Consider the following 13582-nt stretch of genomic DNA (forward strand, 5'->3'; position numbering starts at 1 on the left):
GTGCACTCAACAGTCACAATAATTTTGAGACTATCACTGTCTACCTATTTTTAGTGAACTTTTGTGGCATTGACATCACAACTTAAAACTAGTATCTTCACAGACACATCAACAGTTCGTTTACAATGTTTGTGCTTGTCTGACTATGTTAGAGTAAAACTGTGACTTTCATCAATCACCAATACCTAAGTAGTCTTTTTCCTCATATTCCCTCCCTCCGTTCCTCCTTCACTCAATTACTCCCTCAATGCACTCCTTCCTTCCTTCCTCAGCAATGGCACATAGATGCTGATGTTGGGAACAGTATTTGGATGTTTGATGTTTTATCTACCAACTAGGGGACAGGGCAAATTTTATGCTATGGTGTCATTAAAAATACTGTATAGCTGTTTAAATACTATTAAAAAGTCTGAAAAGCAATAAAATCCTCTTGGCTTTGAAGCTGCTCCAATTGAGGTACAAAACTGCTATTATTGACTCTAATGACATCATGGGAATTAAATCTGATATTTTTGATTGATGTCTTTCAACAAAAGTTTTTTTATTGCTTTTTCTCAATTTCAGTCTTCCTCTGTGTGACCTAGAACATATGCTAACAGCACAGAAACGGAAGTATATTGATAGATTAGAACTTACTTCAGTGATGAAACTGTGGACAGAGAAGATTGAACAGGATGCAAAATCAGAGTTACAGTGAGTAAATTATAAGAATTTCATTTCTTTTTTATTCTCATTTTTTTGTGGCTTAGTCTTTGATATGAAATCTTTGATGCAGGGTTTGAAATTAAAATTTGATTATACACTGGCAAAATGTGCTGTTATTTCAAGATGGTATTACAAATGCTAAAAACCTATTCTGTAGATCAATTTTTATACAGGGTGTTTCAAGAAGAACGGTAAATATTTTAGGTGATGGTAGTGTAGTCAAATCGCAATAAAAATGCCATATAACATGTGTCCAATTTTTATTGCGTACAGAAATACAGCTGAGTTCAATGAATTTTCATTTCATGTGTTTGTACATTGGTTACTATGGGCATATTTATCGAATGTCAGTAGTAGAGTGTTGAAGTTCACATTGTGAAGTTGTGCTTTAGTTTACATTGAAGTTTTTGTTGTGATTTGTTGGACAAGTCTACTGTACTTAGCATGTAAATATGCTGCACACATTTACACATGAGAGTGCCAATGTGGTATTTGTGTGTGGATTTTTTAATGGAAATGCTGCTGCTGCTTATAGAGAATATGGCATATGATTTCCTAACCACAGACTACCAGATTCAAAAGTGTTTACTTATATGTTCAATACACTGTGTGACACTGGTACAGTGCCCAGCAGTCATATTGCATCAGAAAATGTAAATAGACAGACTGTGGATGAAGTAGAAGACATTATTCAGTCAATAGAACGTAGTCCTTCAACAAGCACACGTAGAATTTCTGCACGTATCAGTGTTCCACATACAAGAGTATGGCTGACATTACATATGCACGGGTTCAATTCATATCATTTACAGTTCATTCTACACCTTTGAGCAGGAGGTGAAGGTAGACAATTGGAATTTTGTCACTGTATACTTGAAAATCGCCATGTAATCCCATTTTTACTGTTCGCTGAAGAAACAACTTTCACTCGTGACAGCATCAATAACACTCGCAATTCACATCAGTGATCTGAAGAAAACCCACATGCCACTGTGGAGACACATTTTCAAGACTGCTTCCTTGTAAATGTTTTGTGTGGTTTGATAGACAATCAGTTGATTGGGCCTGTTGTGTTACTGCATTGTCTTACAGGACCCTGTTATCTACACTTGCTTGAAAATGAGCTACCAGCATTATTGGAAGAGATTCCTTTGGCTACAAGAATGCATATTTTCATCCAGCAGATGGGGCTCCTGCACACGTAGTCGTGGGGTGACCCATCATCTAAAAATAACATTCCCAGAAGATGGATTGGTAGATATGGGCACATTTCTTGGCCACTGAGGTCCCCAGACATTACCCCTTTGGATTTTTGCCTGTGGAGAAGGTTGAAAGGTAAAGTCTACAAGGAAAAAGTAACCACAAGAGCCGAGTTGATAGTTCAGATTATGAGTAGTGCAGTCCTCGTAAAAGAACACTGAAAAGCGCATTGAAGTTGGCGGTAGAATTTTTAAAAATCAACTGTGAACCTCCTCATGTGGCTCTGCGTTAATTTGTTTGGGTTACATACTAACAGTTGTATGTCTGTACTCAAAAAAATTGGGCTCATGTTATATGACTTTTGTTATTGCAATTAGTCTCTATTATTGCCTCCTAAAATATTTACATCCTGTATACAAAAACATTTTGATATTAGTGAGAACTGCAAGATTGTGATGACAACAAAGATCTGTAGACTAATGGGACCTCCACAGAATAGGGGTCTCTGGACAGAGTTTCTATTGTAATTAACACCTTAAAACATAATTGAAAACATCAGACCTACATGTAACGATGGAACTTGCAGCACTGCAGTCGTGTGAGTGATTTTTTTTTGTGTGTGTGTGTGTGTGTGTGTGGGGGGGGGGAGTTGTTGTTGTTGTTGTTGTTGTTGTTGTTGTTGTTGTTGAGGAAGGCCTTGGCCGAAAGCTTTGTGAGAGTCTCTTTGTTGTGCCTATCTGCGACTCAACATCTCCGCTACGTGGTGAGCAGCAACTTTCCTTCTCATAATATTGTTACATTCCATCCCAGATTTTCCATTATGGAACTTGCATATATATAAAAAAATGACATCTTTCTGTTATTGACTGTATTGTTTATTACTCACAACGTGGTTGCAATTTTAGTAGTTGGGTCATTGTTAAGTGCTTAAAACAGTGCCCTAGCATAAATTACAAATGAATAAAACTATGCGGCCATTCTATATACATCACTATATTTGAGGCTGTTGTCAAGATGTCTTGGAAGGGACCATAATTTGACCTTTAAATAAAAATCATGTTAAAGAGAAGTATCTGTGTGTTATTACATCACAACGTAGAATATTTTATATTGTGACATGATGGTAATAACACACAGACACCAGATTAATAGGAGTTTTATTTAAAAGTCATACTATAATGACACTCAGGTTTTCTTGACAATGATCTTTAATATCTCGATTTTTATAAAATGGCCTGACGTTTTTATTTATTTGTAATTTGTGCTAATGATTTGGAATTTGTTGCTTTTATTCCAGTCTATTTCTTTCACACTCCACTGTCCTGTCTTCCTAATATAATCTTCATATATAATTACTATTGCATTCCCATTTTCTGCTGTATTGACCACTGCCTTCTCCATCTCTTACTTTGAATTGAGATTTTTTAAATACCACTCACACAATTAACACCTTTCCAAGAACTACACTGAGTACATAAAGCTTTTTGGACTTTAGCAGATGTGTCTCCAATTTCAAGTATTCTCGTCTTTGCTGCTTCCATGCAATTTTAGTCTCAGCTATGACTCCCTTAATATTTTTCTTGTTAATATTTGAAGTGATGTGATGTAAACCTTTATTTACCAGCATATTTGCATCATTATTCAGTTCGATATTTGTTCCATTTGTTACCCTGTCATTAAATGGCTTCCAATGCCATCTTTACTTTTTACAATATTGGCATTCTGATGGTTGATCAGTTTATCTAACATTTTGCTATGCCTTTTCTTCGATTTTTATCGGCATTACTCCTGGCCTTATCAAAAATCGTTTGTTACATGAACTGATACTGAGTACTAGAAAGTATGATACTCAATTCCAAGTGTAAATTGAAGCTCTTGTATGCATGAAATTGTCATGTTAATACACGCCACATAACTGGGCCTTAATACACTTTTGATTTTGCTTGACAGTGCAAAGGTTGAATGCTGTTTAATTTTCACTTTTGTGTAGTTTGGTATGTCATCTACTGCAAGGCACTCTGGGTGTACACGACCCGGGAGATCCGGGAAAAACCCGGGAATTTTTTCATCCGGAAGAAAACCGAGAAAAACCCGGGATATTTTTAGAATTCCGGGAATTTTTCATTGTTTTAGTTTTCAGTTAAATTTCTGCAATTTTGACTGGTAAGAACCAATACTCTAACAAAGGATATTACCACAGTCTAACATAACAGTCGCGACACTCACTGCTGTGAAAGTAGTTGCCGTTTGACAGATGGAGCGACACTAGCGCTCCAAGCGGCAGGTAAGGTGAACGTCAGACGCGTCGTAAGCATAATGTTTGTTTGCATCCATTTCCTACGTAATTTCCGAATTATTAGAGTTATTTTCTTGCCTCCAAGAGTTTGTGTAGTATCAGAAGGCATATATGTTTCTAAAAATGATTCTAAAATAAGCGCAAGTATGGACAAAAACCATGAATAGAGTGGCAAGCTACAACACATTTGTGAAGAAACACTTGTGACATTGGACAGAATTGCAGCTTACCATGTTGATATCAAAAGAATATAAACACACAGGTTCACATGTAAGAAGCACAGACATGTACCTCTACATGCAAAAGCGATCGACAGCTCGTTTATCGTTCTGTAGGCCTACTGTGTTTGTCATTGCCGCCAGTCCCCCACAAGTACGACCTTCATCTTTATATTATTCTAAGTGGGACAAGCAACTGCCAAATAGTGGGAGAAATATATTGAAAACATTATAATGAGCTGATTACATTTCACAAAAAACCAAATGAATAATTTTCAAACAATCTGTCTGTAGGCATTTTCCTTGTCCCATAATAGTTTCGCTCGAAGTCTAGCGATCTGCACATTCTGACACTTCACACGCTTTTGTAAGACACGAACAGCTGCACTTAATCTGACCACTTCATCGTCAAAGCAGGTCTGTGTTGATGATTCACACGAATCTGGCACTGATACATGGAGAGTTGAACTGGATGCTTCTGTGTCATACGACAGTTTTACAGCTTTAGATTGACTGTAGAATCTTTGTGGCAGTTTCCTCTTCATCGTCAGCTGAGGTGGCTTATTTGGAATGTCAAACTCTGTGGGTACTGCATTCCACACGAGTTTGTTATTGTCTGCGTTCATGAACTGGTTTTGTTCGAAATGTAGCGAACAAAACCTAATATTATTATACAGGTAAACTGGTTCTTTCTTCATAAGGTCTTCTTGTCTGCTATTAACTAGCCAATTTCTGCTCCTAAAACGAAACAGTCATCGTTTATACACATACAGTTTGCAAGTGAATCCTGACGATACAGTTTAGTAACATGATAGTATTTACCTCTCAGGATCCTTAGGAAACCTAAAAAGACAGCTGTGGTGACTTCTTCCTGTTGCTGCTGCAATTTATTGCGCTACAAAGGCTCCCGATGATAAAAACCATTGTATAAATCAAAATAAACAATCACTATTCGCTTTCACGATCGCGCCGAACTCACAGTTCAACCTACCGGCCGCTTGGGGCGCTCTGGCGCTGAAGGCAACAAAATCGAGGCGAAGTGTCGCGAGTGTTATGTTAATATTACTGTATCCCGCTACTGCAGAATAATACTTCAACAATAAAACATAAACGAGAGAAAAAAACGAAAATAAATTGCAACGGAAAAGCGCCATATACATCTACGACACACAGTGCTCATGCAAGCGCCTGCCAACTGAAAATGTGTCAACGGCTTTAGGAAGACTTCGCAGTGCATCATAACAACATATGCCTCCAATGAACGTGAAGTCGCAACTGTTCACATTCGATTTGTTTTAGCAGTTACGCGCGGACTCATGCGCATGCGCAGTTGAGTAACGTTTGAGTAGTAGATTCTCCCGCTTCTGGCTACAGGAATGTGGCTGTTGCAAGCAGCCGCAGCAAGGGGGGCGCCAAATTCATATTCTTGAGGGGAAAAAAACTTATTTCATAAAGCGCCTAGCATTCGGCGCACGTTTTTCTATCGATTATTCGTATGATTTTGAAACGCTTCCCTGTTGATTTTTGAACACATTTTAAGTTGATTTCTGAATTAATCATAAGTTGACTGTTGAATGAAAGCATGCGTAGTGTACGTGATGTCTGTCAGGAGAATCCTCGTCGCATCTAGAAATAAGCTTTCCGCAGACAAAAGGGGACGGGGCTACACGAGCTTGAGGGAGTGGAGGCGAACGGATGAATGTCAATTGGTGTCTGTTTATGTGGTTGATTGGTTTTGCGAATGATCGGCATTGTTATAATTACTAGAGAAACCCATAGATTCAGACTACCAGAATGTAAATAAACGACTGACAGGAATAACAGGTGAGAAAGATCACGTATTATCTTCTCAGTGTATCCAAGAAAATGACATTTTTGACAGAAAATTTTTGGCCAGATCGCTACACCTGTAAGGACCAGTAGTACAGTCCCTGGCTAGCAGCCGCGTAAGTTCTATTCTGGAAGTAACGCGGAAAACGTGTTGTTCAAACACGTAAGAACGCCTAACCGGAAAATAATCGCGGGATAACTAAACCTGTGATTCTGGCAAGGTTAGTGAAGTTAATTGGCGAACAGATTTTGACAGTGGCAGCAATAGCTACATAATTGGTGATGACAAGATTCTTTGTTAGAACGAGGAAGGAGAAGAAACGGGGACATCACACAAATTATGGAAGAATAAGACGACTCCTAATTTATATAAAAATTTCGTAATACTACTGTTCGATCTCATGCTTGAGAAGCTGGTGCGTATGAATGAAATGTGAAACTGTTTCCTAACATAAAACTTTTTGCTTGTAGTAGGTCTAATAGGCATTTCATATTGGTACTTCGTGGATTATATTCTGTCGTGTTATAAAAATGGCCATTTGTGCCAAAACAGTCTCGTTTATTTGGTGTGTTACAAAATTGCTGCCATATTAGAAAGGCCTATTTTGTTTTATCCAGCAGACAGTGATAAAATAGACGTTATCAGATCGATAAACCAAACCAGTCTTGGGTAATAGTTGTATTTACAGCTTTTTCAGTATTAGATAACGACATTTCGATTTTTCATGTAGCAAAATGTTTGACAAACTTTGATGAGGTAATATATTCTTTTGCAGAAAGGAAAGCACGCCATGTAAAGCTGTAGCAAGATTAGAGAGAAAAAATGCTAGGAGCTAAGGTTTGAAGAAATGTGTAATTTATTTCTTATCTCTTGTCGGTATTGGTTTTATATATCCTATATTTAATTTTATGTCACACAAAACAGCAAGTTATTAACTAATAGGCAATAAAGAGTTCAGATTTTCTGAAGAGTTCTTGTTCTCTCGATTACATATAATCACATCCGCTATCAATTTCCACTCTCCTGAATATAGTTTGGACGTGCGGTAGAAAAATGCTTTATGAAGAGGCGTGGCACTGCACTTTGGCATACTTAAGACCAACAAATAATATGTCGTACATTTCCTCGAATACATATGTTTTATGTTTCAGACTTTCCAGAAAGATGTGCGCTACAAGATGAACATATTTTGAAAATTCGATTTTTTTTCTTAGGATTGACCCGGTTCGCAAATGTAGATCCGGGGCTGATGCGCAAAGCAGTTTATAGTGGGTAGCCTTCACGTGACCCTTGTTCACATTTAGTGATTTTGCTGTTTCCCCTCCGTTTACTCTCACGTCAAATGAAAACAAAACGGATATCTGTGGCCAGGAGCTATCAAGTGAATTAAAACACATTCACATAATTACGGAAGGCTGAAATATGTCTTTGGTTCCAGATTTTATTTTATTTCCACCTTTCTGACAGTCAAGCATTAATCGCCATGCGGAACAATGAAGTTATTTTTGTCTGTTTGCTAAAGAAATTTTTGTTAACCTTCTCCGCAGAGGCAGTCAATGTATTTGAAACGAAACGTTTAATTCCACAGTACTGGCGAGTTTCAACTGTTCGTGCACGTTTTCATTTTCTAGCACGTATGGCATTATGCCACAATAAAGAACGAAACATGATATAATACAGTACTGGTGCTCCAAGGAAATTTACATCCCGAAAACCACACTGAAAAGCTTAATATCAGGTCGCGGTCTACTTCATTGGGAATCTGCCCTTTAAGTATGCACTTTAAATGTGCACATTTAATTATATGGTTCACGAAATTCCGATGCTCTTGCAGTATCCTCTGATGTCTTGTTTCTTTTATGACATAATGTATGATCATTCAATGTTTTACACGTATGTACATACTTGTTTCCTACGTCATGCTAGCTACCAAAGTGCGGTGTCGCCTGTTATCTGCGCTCTCTGGCAACTGCTGAAACGAACCTATTTCTAACAGGTCGCGGGAAAAAATTGCGAACAGTGGTTTAAAAAGCGTTACTTTCAAAGAAAATATCCTTTTACGTAAGTTATGTTCAAGAATGTAACATGAATTTATTAAATCACAGACCGTTTGACTCTCATTTAAAAATCAACTCTTTTATAACGAGCCAGTTAGAAGAATTTCGAACCCTGAAGATCAGACATTTATGTCATTATTAAAAATTTTACTGGCACATTTGTGTGATATATCTTAAAGTGTAAACGCGCGAAAAAGATCAACAGTATATGCGAAAGCTTAGCTTCTCTTGCAGCTTGAGACCAATAATATATGTGAAAGCTTTGCTTTTCATGTAACAACTCTATGTATATTAATCTAAACTATTAACTTTCCATGTTTGTGTGTTCGTGCTACTTAACAGTGATGTTGCTATTGGCTGACTACATGACGTGTCCTATGCTCTGAATATCCGCTGTCATCGGCTGGCGAGATCACGTGACATAAGCTACGAACGGGTTACAAAAGCGCATCGAAATCTCGATTTCAATGATTCGGAAAGTAACATGCGGTGTTTGGTGGAATTCCAATGTATACTTTCGTAATACGAAAATACGCAGCGTACATTTTGCTGCACATCAAAGATATTTCCAAAACGTGTCTTTTTCCCTGAGTTACTTTTTCTAAACTGCCGGGAAATTGTACATCCTTATACAAAACCATAACCATTCAAAGGATTGATAAGGAAAAATATACTGTCACCCGGGAGAAAGTGTATTTTTAACCGGGAAATCCGGGAATTTTTTTTCCTTGTCCACGTATACACCCTGACACTGCTTATTAATCTAAAAATTTGTGGCACTTACATCACTGGTCAGAGCAATCTAAGGCACCACCTACAAGAGCTAAATGATGCAAACTAAACATACCAATGACATCTACAACTGAAACATACGATTAAAAACTTCAAAGATGGCATCTACCCAAAATATGCTCTAACTCCTCAAAGAACAATCTATAGGCTCACATTGATCACTAGACCACCAATTTATTTTAATGAGATGAGTACCTATTGACAAGCATAAAGCAGCGAAATAAATAAATTTTGTAAACTAAAAATCCAGACAACATAAAAATAGTTGTCAGTGATGTTCAAATACACTGATATTGACACATTGCTGGCTCCTCAATCAAATGATGGAGCATTATTCTCTATGATCCTTGTCCTTTATAAGCTTGTAACCTCAGTGTCAGTGGGATGCTAATAACTCTTCCTTTTTATTTTGTTTTACACTGTCTGATTTATTCCCAGTGATTATTTGCATCTCTCCTTCATAAAGATTGTGGCAGACTTGGTTCAGAAGCATTTGGAGCAAGGCAGTGTGTTAGCAGTGTAGTTGTGAAACAGGCTTCATTACTGTAACCGTAAGTGCAACAGTTTTCGAGAATCTAAAAAAATGTATGTCATTATAACTTGGGAATTTTTCTTGAGTTACAATGTAATAATTGAAGAATGTACTGCTTGAGAGACCAGTATTATAATTGTCAAAATATCACACTGACAGAAATTCCAAGATGGAAAGAAGAAGCAAAAAGGAAGGAACCTGTAACTGATAGATGTATGATGTCACAGTACAGAGAGGTTACTAGTTTTCTAGCTGTCATCTAGTTTCAAGTACACACATTCCACTCCATGGTGAGAGGTTGCAATTATGAGCCATGGAACATATAACATGTCTAAATTGCGCACGCACACACACACACACACACACACACACACACACACACACACACACACACACACAGTGTGGAGACCTTTCGTCGCTATCTCACATAACCTTTTCAGAGGAACATTTATCATCATTCGTATGAAAACCATAACACTGTAGGATAGTTTGATGCATCTAGGGGCTACAAAATTAATACTGTATCCTTGCTGATACATATTTCTGTTTGCCTTACATCAGTCGTCTACAGGTAAGTGGTTGCCTTTGCCCGTTTTTACTATTACTTTTTTTTTTTTTTTTTTTTTTTTTTTTTTACCAATGCTGTAATGCTGAATGATTCAATCAGCAGTGACAAGTTGTCATTCAATCACCAACTTTTTTTTTAACATTACTGAAGTGTGTACAGTGAAGAAAGAGTCATGGTAGTTGAAATGGGCTTGGAACAGCTGCTCTGAGAATTTACCTCTACCTGTCACGTATTACAGTTTTGTATATGTATATGTGGTGATATGTTTTCTGTTATCGCAGCTCTGTAGAGTACCATCAGCAGTCTTTTGCACATAGCAGTTGAAAGATTTCAATAGCACTCCTAGTTGCAAGGGCTCTTCTTTTCCCACACAAAGTGTTGTTAGCTTTTACGTTTTTTCTCTGTTCTTGTAATACTGTAGTTTGAGCGTAGTATCTTAAAGTTGCCGTTTTGTCCTGCTCCAATTCATCATACACAATTTTATTTTAATAACTGTGTAGTTCATTAGATTATTCTATTGTTCCTGATCTATATTAACGACATAGGAGACAATCTCAATAGCTGTCTTAGATTGTTTGCAGATGATGCTGTCATTTCCCGTCTTGTAAAGTCATCAGATGACCAAAATGAATTACAAAATCATTTACTTAAGATATCTGTATAGTGTGAAAAGTGGCAACTGACCCAGAATAAAGAAAAGTGTGAAGCTATTCACATGACTACTAAAAGAAATCTGCTAAATTTCGGTTACGCGATAAGTCACACAAATCCGAAAGCTGTAAATTCAACTAAATACTTAGGGATTACAATTACAAATACCCTAAATTGGAACAATCACATAGATAATGTTGTGGGTTGAGCCAACCAAAGACTCTGATCCATTGGCAGAACACTTAGAAGGTGCAACAGGTCTACTAAAGAGACTGTTTACACCACACTTGTCCGCCCTATTTTGGAGTATTGCTGTGCACTGTAGGATCTGCATCAGATGGGACTGACGGATGACATTGAAAATGTACAGAGAAGGGCAGCTCATTTTGTATTATTGCAAAGTAGGGGAGGTAGTGCAACAGACATGATACGTGAATTGGAGTGGCAGTCATTGAAACAAAGGCGTTTTTCGTTGTGACAGGATCTTCTCATGAAAATTCAATCACCAGTTTCCTCCTCCGATTGCGAAAACATTCTATTGACACCCACCTACATAGGGAGAAATGATCATCATGATAAAATAAGAGATATCAGGGCTCGCACACAAAAATTTGAGTGCTTGATTTCCCACGTGCCATCAAGAGTGGAACAATAGAGACACGGCTTGAAGGTGGTTCATTGAACCTTCTGCCAGGCACTTTATTGTGAATAGCAGAGTAATCACGTAGCTGTAGATTCAGTGATACTGGAGACTTACATCCTTCAGTTTATTTATCCTGATAGATTAGCATGAGGAGCAGCCTAGCAGTTGGACATGAGACATAACATGTTGGAATTACTCCATATGCTATCAGGACAATTAATTTTTTTCTTATCTTCATTCTATTATGACACAGTAACTTACGCAATTTAGATGTGGCATGTACATAAATATTTCAAAATGTTACCTAGGTCGAACTCACTTCAATTCATTGTTCAGGTTATCATTTTAATATGTTGATTTTTCTTTTGCAAAAGCTCTGTTAATAAAATCAAAAAATGCAAAATCCATGATGGAATGTAACAATATTATGAAAAGGAAGGTTGCTACCCACCATATAGCAGAGATGCTGAGTCGCAGATAGGCACAACAAAAGGACTCTTACCATTATAGCTTTCGGCCAATAAGGCCTTCCTCGACAATAAACACACACACACACACACACACACACACACACACACACACACACACACACACACACACACAAGTGCAACTCACACACATGATGACTACAGTCTCAGGCAATTGAAACCCCACTGCGAGCAGCAGCACCAGTGCACGATAGGAGTGGCAACTGGGTAGGGTGAGGAGGAGGGTGGGGAGGGGGAGGGATAGTATGGTGGGGGTGGCATACACTGAAGTGCTGTAGGTTAGACTGAGGGCAGGGGAGAGGTGGGAAGGGGGAGGGGGGGATTGGAAAAGGAGAGAAATAAAAAGACTGGGTGTGGTGGTGGAATGACGGCTGTGTAGTGCTGGGTAGGGAACAGGACGGGGGCTGGATGAGTGAGGACAGTGACTAATGAAGGTTGAGTCCAGGAAGGTTACGGGAACATAGGATATATTGCAGGGGATGTTCCCACCTGTGCAATTCAGAAAAGCTGATGTTGGTGGGAAGGATCCATATGGCACAGGCTGTGAAGCAGTCATTGAAATGAAAGACATCGTATTTGGTAGCATGTTAGGCAACAGGGTGGTCCACTTGTTTCTTGGGCACAGTTTGTCAGTGGCCATCCACACAGACAGACAGCTTGTTGGTTGTCATGCTTACATAGAACGCAGCACAGTGGTTGCAGTTTATCTTGTAGGCCACACAACTCGTTTCACAGGCCTTTGATGGGATAGGTGATATTAGTGACTGGAGTAGAGTTGGTGGTGGTGGTAGGATGTATGGAACAGGTCTTGCATCTAGGTCTATTACGGGGGTATGAGCCTTGACGTAAAGGATTGGAGGCAGGGGTTGTGTAAGGACGGATGAGTATATTGTGTAGATTTGGTGGACGGCGAATTACCACTGTGGGAGGGGTGGGAAGGATAGTGGCCAGGACATTTCTCATTTCAGGCCACAATGAGAGGTAATTGAAACCCTGGCAGAGAATGTAATTCAGTTGCTCCAGTCCTGGATGGTACTGAGTTACCAGGGGAATGCTCCTCTGTGGTAAGATGCTGGGATTTTGGGATGTGTTGGGAGACTGGAAAGATAAGGCACGGAAGATTTGTTTTTGTACAAGGTTGGGAGGATAATTACAGTCAGTGAAGGCTTCAGTGAGACCGTAAGTATATTTCGAGAGGGTCTGCTCGCCACTGCAGATGCGATGACTATGGGTGGTTAGGCTGTACAGAAGGGACTCCTTGGTATGGAAAAGGTGGCAGCTGTTGAAGTAGAGGTATTGCTGGTGGTCAGTAGGTTTGATATGGATGGAGAAAATGGTGCAGCCATCTTTGAGGTGAAGGTTGACATCTAGGAAGGTGACTTAATGGGTTGAGTAGGACCAGGTGTAGCAAATGGGGGACAAGTTGTTAAGGTTCTGGAGGAATGTGGATAGGGTATCGTCACATTTGATCCAGATAGCAAAGATGTCATCAATGCATCAGAACCAGGTGAGGGGTTTGGGATTCTGGGTTTCTATATTGGATTCCTCTAGGTGGCCCATGTATAGGTTGGCACAAGATGGTGCCATGCGTGTGCCCATAG

General features: G+C 38.8%; 1 protein-coding gene across 1 annotated transcript in view; it reads left to right on the forward strand.

The window, feature by feature from the left end:
- LOC126235047 (uncharacterized) overlaps window positions 1–13582 on the forward strand; it is an 86424-nt gene that overhangs the window by 16326 nt on the left and 56516 nt on the right. Inside the window, exon 3 of the mRNA XM_049943783.1 lies at window positions 565–693. Within this exon, the coding sequence (XP_049799740.1) occupies window positions 565–693 (129 nt within the window). The remainder of the gene's footprint in view (window positions 1–564; window positions 694–13582) is intronic.

Source organism: Schistocerca nitens, chromosome 2 (genome assembly GCF_023898315.1).
Source record: "Schistocerca nitens isolate TAMUIC-IGC-003100 chromosome 2, iqSchNite1.1, whole genome shotgun sequence".
In the NCBI taxonomy this organism is placed as follows: domain Eukaryota; kingdom Metazoa; phylum Arthropoda; class Insecta; order Orthoptera; family Acrididae; genus Schistocerca; species Schistocerca nitens.